At 45.7% G+C, this 24,181-nt stretch overlaps 1 protein-coding gene across 1 annotated transcript in view; it reads left to right on the top strand.

The window, feature by feature from the left end:
• LOC119974510 (zinc finger protein basonuclin-2-like) overlaps positions 1 to 24,181 on the top strand; it is a 110,144-nt gene that overhangs the window by 42,620 nt on the left and 43,343 nt on the right. Inside the window, exons 2-3 of the mRNA XM_038813449.1 lie at positions 14,861 to 14,963; positions 20,414 to 20,649. Coding sequence (XP_038669377.1) covers positions 14,861 to 14,963; positions 20,414 to 20,649 — 339 coding nt within the window. The remainder of the gene's footprint in view (positions 1 to 14,860; positions 14,964 to 20,413; positions 20,650 to 24,181) is intronic.

Here is a 24,181-nt window from a genome sequence, read left to right as displayed (position 1 = left end):
GATGTTGAAGGGTAACAGAAGCTCTCGCCACCATTCTTCATTTTTCCTTAATTATGCAAATTGTTCCATTGAACTGGAGAGTAGCCAAGATCGCCACTGCAGGTACCATGGGCTTTCCATATGCTCAATTACAGACAACAGCAGTGCTCCATATGAGAGAAGGCAATGCATGTCTTGGTGATGGATTCCCCCACTGTAGCCAGACCACCGTCTACTGTTCTGTCTGAAGAGACAAGTCATTTCGCTGTGCGGTTCTGCTGCTGTATCAGCTTCTGTTTAAAAGCAGGGCCGCTGATGACCATATCTCCATGCAAATCAGAAAGAGCACTCCGTATGCTAGGCTTCTGCTCTACAGCAGCTGGCCCTTTATCAAACAACATTGATATTCCTTCCTCACCGCTGCTCGGTGATTCATCAAGGCGTTTTTCTTGAACATCACTATCAACTTGACATCTGTGTGTGCCGATGACTGCTTCCAGAGCCAGTGCTTCAGTGGATAATAGTTTCTGGGTTGGCTGGAGAATGGGATAATCGTGCACTCAAATAATCTTGTGCAAATCATATAATATCTGAATAATATAGGGCCAACTATGACTCATGTAATTCCCTCTAGACTCCACATACCCCCTTCCTATCACACAAAGCAATGATCAACACATTACTGGTGACATACTGTCTTGGACCCATTGCCTTATTCGCCCTGTGTCCTCCAACCATTGCTAACTTTTGCCATTAAAGGTATTGGACACAATGATTCAGCCATGGAAATTGTACATAAATTTTCTACCACCAAGACATGCTTAATTTAACTTAAAGTATACATCCTGTGGGGTTGGGAAGCAAGCAGGAGCCTGGGATTAAACTCAGTGACATGTAGAGAAAAACACACCAGCGCACACATAATGGACTGAAAAGGATGTTCCAGGGCTGGAATGTTCCATGGCGTAGATTTCTTTTTTAAAAAATAAATTTGGAGTACCCAATTTTTTTTTTTCCCAATTAAGGGGCAATTTAATGTGGCCAATCCACCTAACCTGCACATCTTTGGGTTGTGGGGGTGAAACTCACGCAGACTGGGGGAGAATGTGCAAACTCCACACGGACAGTGACCCAGGGCCAGGATTTGAACCCGGGTCCTCAACGCCGTAGACCCAGTGCTAACCACTGTGCCACGTGCCGCCCCGGCATAGAATCATAGAATTTTGATGCAGAAAGAGGCCATTCAGCCCATCTAGTCTACACCGGCCCTTGGAAAGAGCACCCTACTTAAGCCGATGCCTCCACCCTATCCCCGTAACACAGTAATCCCAGTTAACCGTTGGACACTAAAGGGCAATTTAACGTAGCCAATCCACCTAACCTGTACATCTTTGGACTGTGCGCGAGGAAACTGGAGCACCCGGAGGAAACCCATAGGCATAGGTTTCTAATATATAGCCAGTTGAATTCTTCTCAATATTAACCTTTTTGTAGGGCATTAGTTATTCCCCCGGCTTCTAGCATGTGCATTTATGTCCTGTGTTGGTACTGTACTATAATGATTATGATTTACCATTTCGCTCTTCATGAATTTTATTTACGCCTCCAGACTGTTATTGACAAAGAACTCACAGTAATCATCACAAACTGCCGCCTTTTACAGATAGAATCATAGATTCATGGATACTTACAGCACAGAAGGAAGTTGCTCGACCTGTTGTGGTTACAGTAGCTCTTTGACACCTCTATCCAATTTTGTTACACAACCCATGCTTATAACCTTGAAAATTATCCCTCTTCAAGTCAATATCTGATTGCCTCTTCAAAGTCCTGATGGAATTTGATTCTGCCACCAGGTAGTGTTCTGGATCTTAACAGCAGTTTGTGTGAAGACATTTCTCATTTTCCCCCTCATTTCTTCAGCCAGTTTCTTCAAATCTGTGACCACTGGTTACTGAACCACTTGCCAGAGCCGACAGCACTCCCTACTTACTCTATCTACTTCGCTTAACCGCGCTGTCAACGGGGATCCTTGCTCCAGTCGATTGATAGACTTATCTTTAACTTTGAAGCAAATTACTTCTTTATTATTGAGCATAACATAAAATGACCAATTCTTATCACTACTACAAGAAAGGGGGTGGGATTCTCCGGTCCCCGCCGGGTCGGTGAATCGCCGGGAAGCGGTGTGAATCTCGCCCCCGCCAGCTGCCAAAATCTCTGGCGCCGGGGATTTAGCAGGGGCGGGAATCGCGCCGCACCGGTTGGCAGCCACTAGCAGCACCCCCCCCCCCCCCCCCCCCCCCCCGGCGATTCTCCGGCCCGCGATGGGCTGAGTGGCTTCCCGTTTTTGGCCGGACCCGCCGGCGTAAATTAGAGTAGGTACTTACCGGCGGGTCCTGGCTGCGCAAACGGCCTCCGAGGTCCTCTGGGGGGGAGGATCTAGCCCCAGGAGGTGCCCCCACGGTGGCCTGGCCAGTAAACGGTGCCCACCGATCTGCAAGTGGGCCTGTGTCGTGGGGGCACTCTATTCTTCCGCGTTGGTGCTCCCGTGCATGTGCCAACTAGCACCGGCCAGCGGAGGATCTTCGGCGCCGGTTGGCGTGGCGCCAATCCCCTTCCCCGCTGGCCGGCGCGGCGCAAACCACCCCTGCGCAGGCCTAACCCCTGAAGGTGCCGAGGATTCCGCACCTCTGGGGCGGTCCGCACCGGAGTGGTTCACGCCATTCCTCGGCGCCGGAGTTGCCCACCCACCGATTCCCGCAGAATCCCGCCCAGGTTCTATCAAACACTGCATCAAAAGCACATAAATGATTCTACCTTACTTTGCTTTTTTTAAAAATAATTTGTATTGAGATTTTCAAAAACATATCCAAAACAGAAAATAACAACAAGAAAACAATATTAACAACAACAAAAAGAAAAACACACTAACCCCCAAAACCAAACCCCCCCCCCCCCCCCCCAGTAACTACAAAAAGGAGAGATAGATAAACACCCGGCATATCCAATAAACACATATACACATTTCTCCCTTCCCCCGAAACAAACCCCCCCCCCCCCCCCCCCCCCCCGGGTTGCTGCTGCTGCCGGCCTATTATCCCACCGTTCTGCCAAGAAGTCCAGGAAAGGCTGCCACCGCCTAAAGAACCCCTGTACTGATCCCCTCAGGGCAAATTTCACCTTCTCCAACTTGATGAACCCCGCCATATCATTGATCCAGGCCTCCACGCTTGGGGGCCTCGCATCCTTCCATTGAAGCAAGATCCTTCGCCGGGCTACTAGGGACGCAAAGGCCAGAACCCCGGCCTCTTTTGCCTCCTCTACCTTACTTTACTACCGCTGCCAGTTCACAAGCATAGGTTAAATTGTTAATATTTATCTAACTTCCAGTATTGGACACGTGGAGGACGTCACTACCCCCATCGCATTGGTCAACACAAGCGGGGATTAGACTCCACCTTAAAGCTGGAGGCTTGAGGCTTCTTCCTTCTGCGATGTTGTTCCTCGAGGTTTCACTGATGAAATTGATTTATCTCTCCTTATATAGATCTCACTGACATTGATCTCATGCTTCCAGCCATGTGCTCAGGGCAGCAGTAATCAATGTCTTTGATGGCCACGAATGCTCAAGGAGTTGTGAATCACTCAGGGGTCGTATTAATCCTCAGGAGCATGCCACACAAGGGTCTGTGTTTAATGACTGTCTGTCCAAGGCATAGCAACAGCCATGGTCTGATCAGGTCCTGTACTCACTCCCTGACTGCACATCTTGTTATTTACTGCAGGCCCTATGTTTTATGCTGCTTATGCTGATACAGAGTTAGCCTTTTTAATCATCAGGCTTTGCTGGTGTCTTCACTTTGTCGGTGCCTTTACAAATACCCATCGGACTATAGTGTCTCTTTTAACTTGGCCATATTTCCCTGTCGGCTTAGGGCCAGGGCCACAGCACAAAAGTCTTTGTACATCAGATCACCAATTGCGGGCCCAAGTGATTGTTTGTTCGTGATTTAAAAAATAAAAAAAAATTAGAAGTCAGCTTTGGAAAATGTCGAAAACACACAGCGTAAATGAAGTTTAACAAATCAATTTAACAAAGGGCAGCAGGGTAGCATGCTGGTTAGCATAAATGCTTCACAGCTCCAGGGTCCCAGGTTCGATTCCCGGCTGGGTCACTGTCTGTGTGGAGTCTGCACATCCTCCCCCTGTTTGCGTGGGTTTCCTCCGGGTGTTCCGGTTTCCTCCCACAGTCCAAAGATGTGCGGGTTAGGTGGATTGGCCATGCTAAATTGCCCATAGTGTCCTAATAAAAGTAAGGTTAAGGGGGGGGTTGTTGGGTTACGGGTATAGGGTGGATATGTGGGTTTGAGTAGGGTGATCATGGCTCGGCACAACATTGAGGGCCGAAGGGCCTGTTCTGTGCTGTACTGTTCTATGTTCTAAATCAGGAGGTGACCATTGTAATATCCCGCACGGGAATGCTTATGTTCCCCGTGTTCCTTGCAGAGTATGGGGTGGGGTGTCTCAATTAACCAACATATGGAAGATCGGTCAGTAAGGCATCAACCACAAGAGGAAACAGATAGGGGTCTACTGGGTAGTGCACATATTATTTGTGCACTTACTTGTGTTTCTTACTTTACTCAATGTGGGTTCCCCATGTCCTTATTAACACCATGATGTGTTTCTGCAGTAGTAGTAGTAAGAGTAACTGTGTGTGTCGCCTGCTGTTGTTGCATGTGTGTGTTCCTTGTTGCTGGCATTTAATTCCTAGTCCACCACCACTCTCAAATAAAGTAATATACGTCTGACAAATTTTGCAGTGTTTTTACTTTATTGTTTTATCAACCAATTTTTCCAGTAAATTTCTATGTTTTTAATAAATTAATTCTGGAGCTTTCACTAGCTTTCGGTGCGTCACCTGATCAGGTGATGAAGGAGCTACGCACCGAAAGCTAGTGATTCCAAATAAACCTGTTCGACTTTAACTGGTGTTGTAAGACTTCTTACTGTAGTTTTTGATATCTTTAATCCTTTGAACATATCAAATTATAGTTGGCTGATTGTTATCTTCGGTAGTAGGGAAGATGCTGGAATCTATCATCAAGGAAGAAATTGCGAGGCATCTGGATAGAAATTGTCCCATTGGGCAGACGCAGCATGGGTTTGTAAAAGGCAGGTCATGCCTAACTAATTTAGTGGAATTTTTTGAGGACATTACTAGTGCAGTAGATAACGGGGAGCCGATGGATGTGGTATATCTGGATTTCCAGAAAGCCTTTGACAAGGTGCCACACAAAAGGTTGCTGCATAAGATAAAGATGCATGGCATTAAGGGTAAAGTAGTAGCATGGATAGAGGATTGGTTAATTAATAGAAAGCAAAGAGTTGGGATAAATGGGTGTTTCTCTGGTTGGCAATCAGTAGCTAGTGGTGTCCCTCAGGGATCCATGTTGGGCCCACAATTGTTCACAATTTACATAGATGATTTGGAGTTGGGGACCAAGGGCAATGTGTCCAAGTTTGCAGATGACACTAAGATGAGTGGTAAAGCGAAAAGTGCAGAGGATACTGGAAGTCTGCAGAGGGATTTGGATAGGTTAAGTGAATGGGCTCGGGTCTGGCAGATGGAATACAATGTTGACAAATGTGAGGTTATCCATTTTGGTAGGAATAACAGCAAACGGAATTATTATTTAAATGATAAAATATTAAAGCATGCCGCTGTTCAGAGAGACTTGGGTGTGCTAGTGCATGAGTCGCAGAAGGTTGGTTTACAAGTGATTAAGAAGGCAAATGGAATTTTGTCCTTCATTGCTAGAGGGATGGAGTTTAAGACTAGGGAGGTTATGTTGCAATTGTATAAGGTGTTAGTGCGGCCACACCTGGAGTATTGTGTTCAGTTTTGGTCTCCTTACTTGAGAAAGGACGTACTGGCGCTGGAGGGTGTGCAGAGGAGATTCACGAGGTTAATCCCAGAGCTGAAGGGGTTGGATTATGAGGAGAGGTTGAGTAGACTGGGACTGTACTCGTTGGAATTTAGAAGGATGAGGGGGGATCTTATAGAAACATTTAAAATTATGAAGGGAATAGATAGGATAGATGCGGGCAGGTTGTTTCCACTGGCGGGTGACAGCAGAACTAGGGGACATAGCCTCAAAATAAGGGGAAGTAGATTTAGGACTGAGTTTAGGAGGAACTTCTTCACCCAAAGGGTTGTGAATCTATGGAATTCCTTGCCCAGTGAAGCAGTTGAGGCTCCCTCATTACATGTTTTTAAGGTAAAGATAGTTTTTTGAAGAATAAAGGGATTAAGGGTTATGGTGTTCGGGCCGGAAAGTGGAGCTGAGTCCACAAAAGATCAGCCATGATCTAATTGAATGGTGGAGCAGGCTCGAGGGGCCAGATGGCCTACTCCTGCTCCTAGTTCTTATGTTCTTATGTTCTTATGTTATAACGCACAGTAACGTACGGGGTAGGAACAATTAATTCCCCCGTGATCGTTGCTGAACACGAGCTCCCCTGTTAAGGGGCGGGGTACCTCTAAACAATGTACAGCTGTATGGTATATAAAGCTGGCCAGTTAGGCACCAGTGAGGCAGACCCAGCTAGGATCTACCGTGTGTTATATGTAATAGTTGATCATAATAATAATCACCATCATCGTTATTATTGTCACAAGTAGGCTTACATTAACACTGCAATGAAGCTGCTGTGAAAATCCCCTAGTCACCACACTCCAGCGCCTGTTCGGGTGCAGAGGGAGAATTCAGAACATCCAATTCACCTAACAGCACGTCTTTTGGGACTTGTGGGAGGAAACCGGAGCACCCAGAGAAAACCCACGCACACACGGGGAGAACATGCAGAGTCCGCACGGACAGTGATCCAACCCGGAATCGAACCCGCAACCCTGGCGCCGTGAAGAAGCAGTGGTACCCACTGTCCTATCATGCCGGATTGTAAATAAACTAAGTTTCTTTGAACGACTTAGTGTGGACTCCTTTATGGCCTTATAAAACTAATGGACTCACATTGTAACTGATGTTTGGTGTTTGACAGGGCTTTACTGTACGGCTGTTAAATCTCCCTTTAACCTTAAATCTCCCCTCAACCTTCTGGGGTCTGAGGCGAACTCTCCCAGCTACTCCGATCTCTCCACTGAAATGACATCTCTCATCTCTGATACAATCTTGGTAAATCTCCTTTGCATCCTCTCTAAGCCCTTGCTATCCTTCTGAAATTGTGGCACCCAGAATTGTACAATATATTCCAGCCTGCGGTTGAGCCAGTGATATTTGAGGACTGTGGTTGCCAACTCCACAGGCTTGCCCTGGGGTCTGCAGGTCACGGCTATGAGCAATCCAGGGTAGGGTGGGGGGGGGGGGGGGGGGGGGAACAGAAAAAACAAACATTAAAAAAAATCAAAGTTTGCTGAGAATGGCAGTGCTTGGTTGATTAAACGATCGAGGCGGTTTTCTGCAGTCCAGCATTGCACACCACATAGAAGTTAGCAAAGCGAGCAGTTTCTCTTGAAGATACTCTAATTTCCATAAAGGCATGTGAAAATTATTGGGGATAACACAGTACAAGTTTTCAAAATCAATTTCTGTCCTACATCGCAATTTGCTCATTGGTCGGAAAATGTGGTTATGTGCAACACTTTGCTTGATCACTTTTAATTGGTTCACAGGTGAGGATAGTTCCTGCTTAATCCTACTCTTTAATATTTGTGTTTAGGGTATTAGTCCTATTGGGGGAGACAGACTTTTGTTGGAAGAGAGGCCACATGGCTGTGAACCTCCTGAGTGGCCCATTTTCCTTGATTCCACTCATTTTCCTTTGAAAGTGCCTTGATCAAAATGTCCTCTCTTCGGCAGGAAGCCCCATTGGCTCAGGGTCTGCACATCCAGCTGCACAACTGATCATAATTAGCAGAGATTGGCTCATTTTAAAAGCCACAGTGTGACCCAGGAGCTGCTTGTGAAACCATGGAAAAATAGCACTCTTTCAGTAGAGAGTAACGTGGTAACAATTTAATTGGGCCCCGGGACCCACTACAACTGGGGCAGGAATCTGCCCAGAAGTCTTTCAAGAACTATAGGTTCGCAAGCACTGTTAGTGTTCTCGGTGTTGGCAGCATTGTATGCCTGAGCATTCCTCCTCACCGGAGTATCTGAGATAAAACAGTACTGTGTATTTTGGAGCAGGGTGGAGACCAGCAATTGCTAATCTTGCCAAACAGGGATACCAAGGGATACTTTCCTAATCGCACTGAACCTTCCTTGCCAGTAAATCACAGCAGAGTGGAATGGTGAAATGTTTTCCAGCCACGGGACAGAACCGGCTCAAAGCTCAACTGCTCTGGAGCAAGTCGGCAGCTTTGCAGGGAAATAAATAATGGTGCAGAAAAAAATAGTCCAGACTATGTGAAAACAGATGTGTTGTGTTACTTCTGTTTTTTATGACTATATGCAGGGCCATCTGGGGAGAACCAGTAAATTTTCATCTAATGCTAATCAGTGATGGTACACATTTTACATTTGGTTATGAACTCTAATCCTGTGCGTGTTTATTTATATTTGTAATGGGGGTGTATATAGAGCCGTAGAATCCGCACAGTGCAGAAGGAGGCCATTCAGCCCATCGAGCCTGCACCAACCCTCTGAAAAAGCACCCTACCCAGGCCCCCTCCCCTGCCCTATACCCATAACACCACCTAACTTACACATCCCTGGAAACTAAAGGACAATTTTAGCGTGGTCAATCCACCTAACCTGTATATCTTTGAACTGTAGGAGGAAACCGGGGCCCCGGAGGAAACCCACGCTGACACGGGAAGGAGGTGCAAACTCCACACAGTCACCCAAGGCAGGAATCGAGCTCGTATCCCCTACGCTGTGAGGCAGCAGTGCTAACCTCTGTCCCACCATGCTCTTCATACTGTGTAAAACCTAACAGCACCAATGGATGCCATTCGGCCCTTCACACCTACGTCAGGTCTCTGAAAGAGCTGGACATTGTTTCCAGCCGGGCGTTCCAGCCAAGGAACTGGACATGACCCAAGAACGGGCAATGAGGGTTGGTCTTGCACCTTGGGCTCCCAATATAATTTTAAAATGTTACTATGCCGCCAGCCCTTAACTGTGCTGTTGAGCACCTACACACCTGAGCAGGGAGACAAGACCGTGAGAGGCTTTCATGAGGTAAAGCTGTTGCTGGAAATCATTATAAAATCAATTTTCATGCGGGGAACGCTCACTAATGGCAAACATGACAGAGAGCAGGCTCACAGAAATTACATAAAAACATAAGAGATAGGAGCAGGTGTAGGCCATTCGGCCCCTTAGCTCCACTTTCCGACCTCTTCCCTTAATCCTCAACTTTTGCGTCAATCAATAATCTGTCTCACTCAGCCTTGAATATATTCAATGACCCAGCTCCCCACTGCTACCTGGAAGAGAATTCCAAACACTGACATTTTCTGACATTGCACTGGAGCAGCAGCTGGAGAGGAGGAGAAATGCCATCTATCCACATGGGATTGTCCATGTAAACTATGCCAAGCCAGCAAGGCCAGATACCATGGATGTCTGTGCTAGGAGCCCAGCTGCCAAGACATGGATTCAGTGCCACAATAGGTTTAATAACCTCTGTCTCTTTCTCTCTCCCTCTCCCTCTCCTTGTCCAATGTCAATGAATGGTTCTACAAATGCTATATCCCGTCAACTATACCAGTGTCCGGGTTAGCTCAGTTGGCTGGACGGGTGCTTCATGATGCAGAGCAAGGCCAGCAGTGTGAGCCCAATTTCCGTAAAAGCTGAGGTTGGTCATGAAGGCCCTGCCCTCGCCTGAGGTGTGGTGACCCTCAGTGTAAATCACCACCAGTCAGCATTTCCCCTTAGTCGCCACACTCCGGCTCCTGTTTGGGAACACTTGAGGGAGAATGCAGAATGTTCAATTCACCTAACAAGCACGTCTTCAGGACTTGTGGAAGGAAACCGGAGCGCCCAGAGGAAACCCACGCAGACAAGGGGAGAACATGCAGACTCTGCCAAGGCAGTGACCTAAGCCGGGAATCGAACCCGGATCCCTGGCTCTATGAACCAACTGTGCTACCGAGTCCCACCCTCACGTACACAGCACTACTGCAAGCCTCACATGCACATCTCACATCTTGCACACACTGCGAGCGATTCAACCATTTCAGCCATATCACCCACACACATCGCACCACACTCACTGACTGACACACGTCCCTCTTCCTTGCGGACACATAACCAGAAGTAACGGAACCCCTAACCAGTGGGGGACAGGCTCAGTTGGATGTCCGAACCCCAATGGAAGGGATGGTGGTTGTCAACATTATAGCCATGGCTGAACTTGTGACCTTCAGCAGCTGGGCTGAAACCATTTAAGATGACAGAATCCTCAGTCAATCTTCCCTCTCACATTCCACTACACCCCTCCTTCAACCCCCAATCCTGAATTCTCTTCTGATTCACAAGCATGCACCTTGTGCTTCCCACTTTTTCTTCAGAACTACCCTACCTTTGTGCCATGCTCCTTTTAGATAACCAAGGACCCCAACCTGGTAATGGCAGAAGAGCAGGAAGGCAATGATGAAGATGGGATGCTCTCACTTAGTCTCATACTCGCAGCCACAAGCTCAGATAGTGACATTCTGCTTACTTTTGAGGAGAGCTTGCAGAGTGGTTTTTGTATGATTGACCTGTAGCCAGAGTAACAGTAAAGGGACACTACTCACCAGAGGCCAAGACTGTGAGTTCTCCTGCAAAGGACTCCCACAAGAACTTCAATAGAGCTGTATGGAGAAGATAGCTGCAGGGTATAAGTCACAAAATCATAGAATCCCTACAGTGCAGAAGGAAGCCATTCAGCCCATCGAGTCTACACCGACCCTCAGAAAGAGCACCCCAACTAGGCCCACTCCCCCACCCTATCCCTGTAACCCCATAACCCCACCTAACCTTTGGACACTAAGGGGCAATTTAGCATGACCAATCCATCTAACCCACACTTCTTTGGATTGTGGGAGGAAACCGGAGCACCTGGAGGAAACCCATGCAGGCACGGGGAAATACATACAAACTCCACACAGTCATCCAAGGCTGGAATTGAGCCCGGATCCCTGACGCTGTGAGGCAGTAGCGCTAACCACTGCGCCACCGTGCCACTCTATGTGAGGCTGTGTGGCCACGTGAAATGGGATCGAGCAGATCGTGGCGGTGCCGGTGCCCGTCTGGAGGAGTTCAGCGGTGCTGTATGTCAGGACTCGGGATGCCACGATCAACCCCGGATCCTCGATGGCATGAGGCAGCAGTGCTCACCACTGAGCCACCGTGATACCCCGTACTGTAGGGATTCTATCCATCTCAGCCTTGAAGATAATTAATGTCATAAATTCTGAGCTTCATGACCGCCTGACAGAAGAGGTTCCTCCTCACCTCTGTCCTAATGGCCAATTCCTGATTCTGAAACTATGTCCCCTAGTTCAAGATTCCCCTAGCTTCGTGCTGCCAAGTCCCCTCGGAATCTTATATGTTTTAACAAGGTCACCTCTCATTTTTCTAAACTCCATTGCTTTATTGGCCGAAACTGCTCAATCTTTATTAACTTCTGCATCACAGGAATCAATCTGGTGAACCCTCACTGAGCTGCCCCCAATGCAAGCATATTCCCCGATTTATATCGTGACATTGAAACTATACACAGTAGTCCATCTGTCACTGGATTTGCAATCCAGAGACTCAATGCTCTGGGACCCTGGTTCAAATCCCACAACGGCAGATGGTGACATTTGAATTCAATAAAAATCTGGAACTAAAAGTCTAACGATGACCGTGAAACCATTGCCGATTGCTGCAAAAACCCATCTGGTTCACGAATGCCCTTTAGGGAAGGAAGTCTGCCATCCTTTCCCTGGTCTGGCCTATTTGTGACTCCAGACCCAGAGCAATGTGGTTGACTCTTAACTGCTCTCTGAAATGGTCACTCCGTTCAAGGGCAATTAGGGATGGGCAATCAGTGTTGGCCCAGCCGGTGACACCTACATCCCCTGAACAATTGTTTTTTAAAAGCTGTGTCCTTGACAACAGTCAGGCTAGGTGTGGCAAGATTTCCCTAATTTTATACTCCATCCCCTTGCAATTGGTCTTCCTAATTACTCGCTGTCCCAGTATGTAACTTTCTGTGACTCATATTTACTTCCATATTCTAATTTCTTCCTGTTTATGTTTTGTCATTCTTAGCTGGTTTCTAAAAGTATCCCCGAATTCTGCCCTATCACTAAACCTTTCAGCATTGTCTATCTTTTTCTTTTCAATTTGATACCATCCTTAGCTTCCTTATTTAGCCATGGATGGTTCGTCCTCACTGTAGAATCTTTCTTTCTCAATAGAATTATTAAAATGTGCCTTAAATGCTTGCCACCGTTTATCTACAATCTTACCTTTTAATCTATTTTTCCGAGTAACCAACTCTGACTTTATACTTTTGTAATTGCCTTTATTCGAGTTGAAGACACATGTTTCTTTGCAACAAAGTCAAACATCCCACAATCACTTGTTGTTCAGACCTACCTCTACAGCAAAGTTTTAAAATAATGATATTAAGTGATAACAGAAACGTGGCTATATGACTATGTAAAAATACAAGTGGGGGGGGGGGGGGGGGGGAGGCTCCAATGGAAATAGGTGGCCTGTAAAGATGGCACCCCTCCCCACCCATCCCACCATACGCCACAGCAGCATTACCAGCCGGCCTCCGAAGTGGGAAGTGGCCCTCAAGCGGCCATTAATAGACAAATTAAGAGGCTCAATTAGTGCAAGGCAGCCCTGACCACTTGATGCCTCGCCTGCCACTTGTAAAATTGTGGTGGGGGCAGGAGTGGGCTGGTAGGCACCAGGAAAGTTGACATGGCATTTTATGCGCACCCCTGCTGACAAACCTGCCCACTGGAGAGTATAAAATTCTGCCCACAGTATCTGTTGATAGAGGTGCAGTGAGCTCTCCAACGCACAGGTGTGTAACACACATTTGAATCAAACGTAACCGGTTTCTGTTTAGTTTCCTTTTCCTTCACTGAACAGAAGGCCATGCAATGGAAAGAAAGAGCTAAAAGCAGGTTCTTTATCCTCTTTCCTCAGCTCCCTGTCTCTTGATAGGCAATCTGCATACTTAGCAAAGTCCATGATATTTTTTAATTACATGTCCCAAGTCTACCAAGCCAGAATGGGAAATCAAACCCCATAATACAGCGCTAATCTAACCACAGGCGAGATGTCTAGCCGACCGAGCTAATCAGCCTCCTTGTCATCACCCTACAAGGGACAAATCATAAATGAATACACAAGTTTACGTGTTAAAAGATTTAATTATTAGATAATTCAAAACAGTAAAAAGCATTGCACAAACTAGGGTCATTGTCCCTGGAATTTAGAAGGTTACGAGTGGATTTGATCAGAGCTTTGAAGACACTCAGGGGAACAGGAAGGCTAGATGGAGAAACCTCTCTCTGGTGAGTCCGAAAATCGGGGACAGTGTCTAAAAATGTAAACACTAGAGCCAGACATCTCTGTGATGAAATGTGGAGTCACTTCTCCGTGCAAACAGTGGTGGGAGTCAGGAACTCTTTTCCACAATTGACACTAGGGCAGAAGTAAATCAGGATTCTGAGATTGATAGATTTTGGTTATGCAAGGGCGTCAAGGGATATGAGGAAGGTGGGTTTACGAAATTAGGTCACCGAGGAGCCAAGGTCTTATTGAATGGCAGAGCAGGTTGGAGGTCCTGAATGTTCGACTCATTTTTTCATGTTCCTCGTTACATTAATTTTTTGTCCTGCTTGCAACTGCTTAGTCCAAATGTCAGCGTCGATGGCAGAAAATGAGACAGTGCGTTGTTGTTGAGTATCGACCGATCAGTATGGTATTGAAAAGTAACAGCAAAAGAACTCCTCCTCTTTGGAGAATAGCATCATAGTAATTGGAATCCATCAGGTCATTTTGTGATGTTGAATTTTCCACGCAAAACAGGCAATTCAGTCCAACTGCTTTATGTTCCACACTGCCTCCCACCTTACCTCAACTGTGAGTAACAATGGGAATTGGGCACTTTTAAAAACCCAATTTTACGCATCGCTTTGCTGTTTTGAATCAAAACCTGGTGTCTTGACATGGAAGGAAGGTTGACATCAGGCAATTTTCGTAAGGGAGCTTCAGTAGAGCCGCCCTTGATCATGATTTGAAGGGTTGTGGCGTGTTGTGAGCTATCTGCGGGAAATTTGATATGCAAGCTCTATATTTACTTTAATCTTTTGTGGCATGACTATTGAAGGTGAAACACCTTCCTAAAATGTATAGTGAAAATTACATAGATATAATTCCCAAATCATACTGGCAAAGTCCATAAACAAGCAGTTGAAAGATAATTGGACCAAAAGCTGCACCACAGTGCCTGCCAAAGTACAAGCTTCACTGTGAGATTCAACGTGGTCTTTCCAACTTTTTTGCTATATAAAACCTGAAGTGTTTCCTTGCAATGGGAAATTAGATGCATGCCCTGTGTTCCCAGTGAGCCAAGACGTAAGAAAGTGTTGGAGCTATTTATACAAGATGACGGATATGTTCCATGATGTCCATCAATGTGTAATATTTTTTGAATGGTAATTTAAGGTCACCAGTTGCCGCTCTGAATAATCCAGTTAGTTTATATGATTGGTGGAACAAGTACATTTTCTCTCGTTTAATGCATTAAAAATGTTAAATTGTATTATACGTACTCATACATTTAGTGGTCTGTGTTGTATTAGTGGACACCCAATGTAGATAATACTTCATTCTTTCTCTATTTTCAGGCCATTCGCTGCACACTGGTGAACTGTAACTGTGAGTGCTTTCAGGCAGGGAAGATCAATATTCGTCAATGCGATCAGTGTAAACATGGATGGGTGGTACATGGTAAGGATGACTGGGAATGTTAATACTGGCACCCCAAGGAAGTCTTGGGGACCAGTGCAAGGATGGAGTGATCCTGTTGACATTAATCCTATGATATATATTGTACGGTCTCTGAGGATTGGTAGAATATCACTTGTTCACCTTAAATTCCATCATGGAATCCAATTTCTTCCAGACCCTCCCTCAGTACCATGGTTGAATCACTGGGTGATTGTCATGTGACAGGCACACCAGGAAGAGGACAAACAGCTGAGACGCTGACCAGAAAAAGCCAGGTGGGGTTCCTTCTACCTCCTTCATTTTCCAACCCACCTTGAAAGTTTAAATCGCTGTTTGCTCTGATGCTTTGGATTTTAAACAATCAACTTAAAGTTGGAATCCAGGCTTCTACCATCACTTTCTTACATGTTTTTACCTAGCCAGGACAGAGAAGCCTAGTGAAGCAGACATGTCGATGATTAATGGTAGGAATGCAGGTAGACAATAGACACATTAACCAGAAAAGCGCCAAAGTTACGTTGAAGTTGTATTGCCATTGATGATGTTACAATTATAGCATTACATATAGCTCTGGGCACCTTGTTAAATGAAGGATTTTAGAAGCATGAAAATTGTACCAGAACGGTTCACTGAATAAAATCAAGTATACAGCTCATACGTATTTGGAAAAGCTTCAAAATTTGGGGTATTTTTCGGCGAAGATAGGGTGATGGGATCATTTCTAAATTGGAACGGTAAATGGATGAGTTATGATCAGGTGAAGGGGGGACGCATGGCTCCCTCTTTTCCCTCTCCTCGTTTGACCACAACAGTTTTTTTATGAAAGGGATGTACTTGCCAATGCAGTGAGTGTTTAACTACTGGCCCGCTGTGATCATAAAATAATCAAGTGGACAAAGAAAATAATTTTATTGTAATTAGACACGCACTCGAAGTTCACATACACACACCAGTAGATTACAGAGTGGGGAAAGATAGATTTTTTTACTTAGAGTTCAGAAAAATCAAAGAGATATACAATCTGTAGTTTGGTACCTTTGGTGGTCTTGCAACTTTCCTTCAGTGATATTATTATTATCTCAGTGCTTCTGATCTAAAGATGGGCTTGTGGTCCAATCAGGGATGGTGCTCCATGGCTGATCTTGCTGTTCCTCTGGAGACAACAGTGTTAGTTTGAATTATTTAAAGAACTTTCTGCCTGCTGCAAGGGTATTGCTGGGTGGTCACAGTCAGCAAACAGTGATTTAGACTGTCAAGGCGGGTTGGAGAATGAAGGAGGTAGAAGGAACCCCAGGTGGGTTTTCTCTGGTCAGCGTCTCAGCTGTTTCTTCTCTCACTGGTGCGCCTGTGACATGACAATTACCCAGTGATTAAAAATCCTGGACATTGTTTGGCATTGAACACAAATTCAATTAAAGACTAGCAATGCCCGATCACTTGAATAAAAATGAAATGAAAATGAAAATTGCTTATTGTCACAAGTAGGCTTCAAATTAAGTTACTGTGAAAAACCCCTAGTTGCCACATTCCGGCGCCTGTTCAGGGAGGCTGGTACGGGAATTGAACCATGCTGCTGGCCTGCCTTGGTCTGCTTTCGAAGCCAGCGATTTAGCCCTGTGCTAAACCAGCCTCTGACCAGCTTCTGGGCTCTAAGTTCTATGGTACTGTGAAGAAAATTAAATTAAGTCAAATAAAAGCAGAGCACAGAAGAAAAAAAAGGATTACCATTGATATATTCCCGGAACAGAAGAGCTGGAGCAAGGTGAACAGACAATGTTCTGTTTTTAAGCTGTAGATGTAATGGGAATGAGAAAATGGCACAGATGAGGCAAAAGCAACACGTGTGGCGGCAGCGATTAGATCAGAAAGAAACATGGAAGCAAAGGCCATGCAAAATTGGATAAATAAGTATTTTTATAGAAAAAAAATAATTACCAAGTTTCGGCACAGACATGATATCTGAATGGCCTCCTCCTCTACTTAACTGGGGTGGGAGGGGGGTTCTATGTAAAGTCACATCCCTAATGTTAGGGCAGGTTAGCTACAGTGAAAGCTGATGCTGGCCTTCAGAGAACTCAGAAGCACATCGGAGATGCACTGAACTGGGTTGCTGTAAATCAATTCTCGGTTTGTATTTGAGTGAAAAGAGATTGCTTCCTGATATTTGAAGTGGCCTGAGCCAGTGTTGCCCTGTAGTCAGCACTGCGTGTGGGGGAGTGAATGTTGATGTGTATACTCCTTCCAGCCAGTATGGTGCTATTGAAAGATGGCTGTGTGAAAACTATCACCAGAAACTTGGAATTCCCCCATGGAATTATAGGCTAGTTGAATATTGTTTTGGTTATTCCTTCATTGCGGTGGCTTCCCCAAACATTTAATCATCGTCATTATGAATATTATCATCAGACATCCTGTTCAAGAAGATCTTATCAAGAAGATTTTATCTTGGGTGATAAAATTCTAACAAGAGTAGACAGGGTAGATTCAGAAAGAAATGCTGCCGATGATGGGAGTGTCCAGAATTAGGAATCATAGAGGATAAGGTGGGGAACCTTTTTGGGCTGAGGATGAGTGGCCAGAGAGTGCTGAATCTGTGGATTTCACCCCCACAAAACGTTGTGGCGAAAACATTGTGTAATCTCAAGTAGCTCTTGGGGCTAAAGGGATCAAGGGATATGGGGGAGGGGGAGGCGGGATCAGGGTGTTTCATAGAACGATACAGCGCAGTACAGGCCCTTTGGCCCTCGATGTTGCACCGACATGGAAAAAATCTAAAGGCCATCTAACCTACACTATGCCCTTATCATCCATATGTTGCAGTAGCATTGTGGATAGCACAATTGCTTCACAGCTCCAGGGTCCCAGGTTCGATTCCGGCTTGGGCCACTGTCTGTGAAGAGTCTGCACATCCTCCCCGTGTGTGCGTGGGTTTCCTCCGGGTGCTCCGGTTTCCTCCCACAGTCCAAAGATGTGCAGGTTAGGTGGATTGGCCATGATAAATTGCCCTTAGTGTCCAAAATTGCCCTTAGTGTTAGGTGGGGTTACTGGGTTATGGGGATAGGGTGGAGATGTGGTCCTTGGGTAGGGTGCTCTTTCCAGTCTCGATGGGCCGAATGGCCTCCTTCTGCACTGTAAATTCTATGATAATCTATGATCAGCCATGATAACAATGAATGGCGGAGCAGGCTTGAAGGGCCAAATGGCCTCCTCCTGCTTCTATTTTCTATGTACGTTTCTATGTATGATCTGAAGAGGTAGATGTGGAAGTCCAAATGTTATTTCCTCCAAGCACAGGGCGGCACGGTGGTACAGTGGTTAGCACTGCTGCCTTACAGCTCCCGGATCCCGGGTTCAATTACGGCCTCCGGTGACCGCGTGGAGTTTGCACTTTCTCTCCGTGTCTGCGTGGGTTTCCTCTGGGTGCTCCGGTTTCCTCCCACAGTCCAAAGATGTGCAGGTTAGGTGGATTGGCCATGCTAAATTGCCCCTTAGTGTCCAAAAGGTTAGGTGGGGTTACTGGGTTGTGGGGATAGGGTGGAGGCTTCGGCTTATAGGGCGCTCCAGGGGCCGTTGCAATCGCGATGGGCCAAATGGCCTTCTGCACTGTAAATTCTATGATGCTATTCTTCTATATGATTCATAGCACAGGAGCATGCGTAAGAGAGTCTGTCCTGAAATTATTTGAGGTACCCCGTTTAAAAGTATGCATAACTACGAACCAGCTGGCGAGACCATCCGAGTCTCCTAGCAGCTACACTGTCCATTTATATATTTCTTTTCTTCTGCCTTATACGGAGTGAATTATGTGGCTATGTTTGGCCTGCAAGAAAAGTTCTTATTTAGTTACCTGATGGGCGGATGTAAATTTCAATCCGAGGTTGAAGCAATTAATAATTTAAATGATCAATAGATTTCCTGTGGTATTTTACATTTTTCCGAATTTTAAATGCTATGACTGCTTTTATAGGAGATCCAGGCCACCTGACTCCTTCCTGTTGTGCAGCGTTCTCTGCCAATAAACTATTACCTTCATGTATTCGTTTACACAACACAACCTCTTACAGAGAATTGGCCTTCACATTTGTCCCTTTTTTCAGCCAGAGTGCGGTTAAGCCACATGAACTTGCATAAAGCAAGTGGCTTACTTTTGCTTTTAGAGTGGTGAATAACATCACATCAAATTATTGTAGCGAGGCTGGGATATTCAGTTCGAATGAAATAATCATAAACGTCAGCTCATAATGCCTGCCCAATGCAGGCTCGATGGGCCGAATGGCTTCCTTTTGCACTGTAGTGACTCTATGATTCTATGTAGAGATTCTAACATCTCTTCACAACTGACACTGAGAGATCGTAAGTGGATTCTCCATTGCCCGACGCCAAAATCATGTTCAGCGGTCGGGCGGAGAATGGGCTCCGACGCCGTAAACAAGGCCAACACCAGTTTGAAGCCTGTCAGCCATGCTGCGCCCCTCCAAAATGGCATCATCGTGACGCATGCCGCGCACAGTCGCAATACCGTTGGTGCCTCATCGGCCAGCCCACCTGCGGTGCTTTGACCCCGATGGGCCGAGTTCCCACTGGTGTGGAACACGTGTGGTCACACAAATCATGAACTCGGTGTGGCAGCTGCGGACCGTGTCCAGCGCCACCACACTCAGCCGGAATCTGTGTCGCTGGCCGAAGGGACTTCTGCAAGGGCTGGGGGAACTGGCGGGGGCTGGCCAGGGGATGGGCTGTTGGATGATGGGTTGGATCCCCGCACGGCTGACGCCATGTTGTACGGCGCCACCGCTGCAAGTCGTCAGCCGTGCGTATGCACTGTCCAGAACCCAGCCATTCTCCAACCTTTTTCGGCAAGGGAGGCAGGAGTCTCAGTCGACACCGGTGCCAACCCCTCACCGGTACCGGAATCAGTGACGGGTCCACGCTGATTTTTTTCACACAAACGTCCCGCGGATTCCCCGGTCAAGCCGGCACTTAGCCGCAGGAGCGGAGAATCCAGCCCCAGATTTCTGCATTGGTTTTTCCAGAACTTCTGCTGTAACTTTAGTCCTCAGAATTGCCGATAAGAGGATGTGAATGGCGCTCATGACAATGTTCGGACGAACGATTGTGATAGGTGGTGTGAGAAATCTTTGAATATCTTCACAAAGTGAGGATTTTATATTGTATTAAAGTAAATAGCCTGCATTTTCATTTCCTATAAATAGAAATATTGACTGTAGAGATAAAGATTTGGCTATTAAAAACCTTTAAAGTCGAGCAATAATTCTGATGGGAGTAATGTATTCGATATATTGTAGGTTGCTTTGTAAAATGATGCATGGCTGAACTACACATTTCGAAGCCTCAGCTGTTTTTTTTTTTCTTGTTCTTTCGATTCTTCCTAATGCAAGACCAACATCAATATACAAATGTGCAAATGCCAATATTTTCTTTCCTTGCAGCCCTGGACAAACTACGAGTGAATCATCTCTATCAACAAAGTCAGGTGGAGATTGTCCAGTCCAACGTTGTGTTTGACATTAGTAGCCTAATGCTCTATGGTACCCAGGCCATTCCCATCCGCCTCAAAATCCTGTTGGACCGTCTGTTTAGCGTACTCAAGCAGGAAGAAGTACTCCAGATCTTACATTCTCTGGGATGGACGCTTCAGGATTACATCCGTGGTTACATTCTGCAGGTAACACCGTACTAAAAATTTCAGAGTTGCGACCATTTGAGATATTTCTCTGCTGTAGTAAAACATCACATGTTAAACTCTGAGAATGTAACAGATCTGGCTTCACATTTTATCGTGCAATCTGCATTCAGTTAACATCAAGTATTCTCTAATTGTAATATAGCAAAGGAAAAGTGGTCAAATTGAGGAGAAATCTCCCCTCCCCAACATTTTATTATGATACTTCTACTGTACTCCACATAACGTAACGTCCAATGTTATTTCATTTCCTCTTTAATGCTTCAGTAGCAGGTTCTTTAATTACTCAATGAAGGATGGATTATTAATTAAGTGCTACCTTTTTTATTCTGACGCTTTAAGACTTACTTAGAATCAATCATAAAATCCGTACAGTGCAGAAGAAGACCATTCAGCCCATCGAGTCTGCACTGACCCTCTGAAAGAGCACACTACCAAGGCCCGCTTCCCGAAACCTCTTCTAACCTGCACATCTTTGGAAATTAACGGGCAGTTTAACATGGCCAATCCACCTAACCTGCACATCTTTGGACTGTGGGAAGAAACCGGAGCACCCGGAGGAAACCCACGCAGTAACAGGGAGGACGTGCAAACTCCCCACGGACAGTCATCCAAGGCCGGGATCGAACCCAGGTCCTGGCAGAATGAAGGAGCAGTGCCAACCACTGCGCCACCGTGCCTCCCACAGAAGTATGATATGGTAGAGACTCTGCTTTAGGTGCAGAAAGCGGCACGGTGTCACAGTGGTTAGCACTCCTGCCACACAGTGCCAGGGACCTGGGTTCGATTCTGACCTCGGGTGACTGTCTGTGGGGAGTTTGCACATACTCACCGTGTCTGCGTGCGTTTCCTCTGGGTGTTTCTGATTTGCTCCCACAATCCAAAGATGTGCACGTTAGATGGATTGGGGCCGCACGGTGGCGGAGTGGTTAGCACTGCTGCCTCACGGCGCCGAGGATCGGGATCGATCCAGGCCGCATGTCACTGTCCGTCTGGAGTTAGCACATTCTCCCTGTGTCTGCGTGGCTCTCACACCCAAAGATGTACAGGGCAGGTGGATTGGCCACGCTAAAGTGATCCTTAATTGGAAAAAATAAATGAATTGGGTACTTTAAATATTAAAAAAGAAAGAAAAATGTTAGGTGGATTGCCCACGCTATATTGCCCCTTAGGGTGTGGTTGCAGGAATTGGATTGGGGAATGGGCCTTGGTAGGGTGGTCTTTCAAAGAGCCGATGCAGACTCGATGGGCTGAAGACCCTCGTTCTGCACTGTAGGGATTCTATGAGTTAGTCATTTTAAAATATTTTCTTCCCCCACCCCTCCCCCTCCTCCCCTCACCCCTCTCCTCCCCTCACCGCTTCAAGTTTCTACTCAAAGTTTTTTTTTAAATATTGTGCATTAATGGTTGTAGAATATTCTGGGTTTCTTAAATGACCAACATCAAGGCCAGCTATATGTAGTACTTGTGAACTGCCCAAGATCCCTGGATAACTCTTGCGCTCCCACCACGTGACCCCTTAGGTAGGCATGTCGTTACATTCTCTCGTGACCTCTCGGCCCACAAAAGCTATTCCTGATATTTAAATGTGGTTACCTGACACAGTTCCATTACTGTAGCGCAAAATTTGTTAATTACAAAAATATAAGCATTTGTTGTTCTCCATCTGCTGTGAGTAAGGCGATTTTACATACCTGAAAATGAGTTTGCAAGAATAATGCTGAATCATTTGCCGGAAATGTTGGTGTGGAGTGTTCAGCCTCTCAGTAAATTAAAAGACAAATACATTCAACAGCTATTAAAGCATGCCTATTTGTGCCCTTATGCCCAAAAGAACCAGTTTAGTTTTAGGAGCCTCTTCATAGGCCCACTAAAGGTTCACCCGAAAGGAAAGAAATTCGAGACAATTATTAAAAACTCACCATGGAGAGTAATTTGATCTGAGGCTTTGGCCAAATTTTGGGCAGGGCCAATTTGTCGTGATTTTGTTTTTGTTAAACCAGCATGAAAAACTGCAGTAAACTCAATTTACATTGGGTCTAATTTGCATTTGAAATTCCGCAATCTTGCATCCGTTTGAACAACTTGGGGCAAATCATGCTGAAAAACACACACACACAGACTTATCAGCAATACTTGCTCCAGGTCAAAAATAATTTAAAGGTAAAGTGAAGATCCTTTGCCTCGGATCCACTTATTGCACTCTCCTTTTTTATTTTTTGGTAATGAATGATTCCATTAATTAACAGTGTAGATGATAGCATAAAATTACAAAGGGATATTGATAAACTAGGTGAATGGACAAAACTGTGGACAATGGATTTCAATGTAAGCAAGTGTGAGGTTAACCATTTTGGACCAAAAAGGACAGATCAGAGTACTTTCTAGATGGTATGAAGCTAAATTCAGTGGATGTCAAGAGACCTGGGCGTTTGGGTACATGGACCTTTAAAATGCCACGAGAAAGTGCAGAAGGTAATCAAAATAAATGGAATGCTGGCCTTAATATCTAGAGGACTGGAATATAAGGGCACAGACGTGATGCTGCAGTTTAACAAGAACCTGGTTAGACCCCACTTGGAGTATTGTGAGCAGTTCTGGGCACCACACCTCAGAAAGGATATTTTGGCCTTGGAGGGAGTGCAACGTAGGTTTACAAAAATGATACCTGGACTGTAGGGGGTTAATTATGAAGAAAGATTATACAAATTAGGCCTGTTTTCTCTAGAATTTCAAAGGTTAAGGGGTGATCTGATTAAAGAATTCAAGATAATAACAGGAAAATCCCTGCCTTCTCCCCGTACCCCTGCACATTATTGCTATTCACATGCTCATCTGATGCCCTCTTGAGTGCCTCGAGTGAACCTGCCTCCATTACTACACTTCCAGGGCAGTGCACTCCAGACCTAATCATTGTAAATCTGTGCTCTCTCGTTCTTGATGGGCAGCACAGTGGGAGCGGCATGGTAGCACAGTGGTTAGCACTGTTGCTTCACATCTCCAGGGTCGCAGGTTCGATTCCCAGCTTGGGTCTGCACGTTCCCCCCATGTCTGCGCGGGTTTCCTCTGGGTACTCCGGTTTCCTCCCACAAGTCTCGAAAGACGTGCTGCTAGGTAATTTGGACATTCTGAATTCTCCCTCTGTGTCCCCGAACAGGCACCAGAATGTGGCGACGAGGGACTTTTCACAGTAACTTCATTGCAGTGCGAATGTAAGCCTACTTGTGACAGTAAAGATTATTGTTATCCTTTTATGCGCGGGAACAGTTTCTCCCTATCTTCTCTGTACAGTCCCATTAGGACGACTAGAGATAAACAAAGGATGTCAGCCATGCCAACAATGCCACATCCTGGGAATGAATAAGAAATTTAACTCACTGATACTTTGCTGTTACTTTAGTGCTATTCCCATACCGACTGAGGTTATTCATGAAGGCCACGCCTTCTTCACTTTGCCTGAGGAGTGGTGACCCTCAGGTTAAGTCACTAGCAGTCAAATCCCTCTCTCAAAAAG

The sequence above is a fragment of the Scyliorhinus canicula genome, chromosome 12 (assembly GCF_902713615.1).
Source record: "Scyliorhinus canicula chromosome 12, sScyCan1.1, whole genome shotgun sequence".
Taxonomy (NCBI): Eukaryota; Metazoa; Chordata; class Chondrichthyes; order Carcharhiniformes; family Scyliorhinidae; genus Scyliorhinus; species Scyliorhinus canicula.
This window is presented reverse-complemented; position numbering and strand designations above follow the sequence as displayed.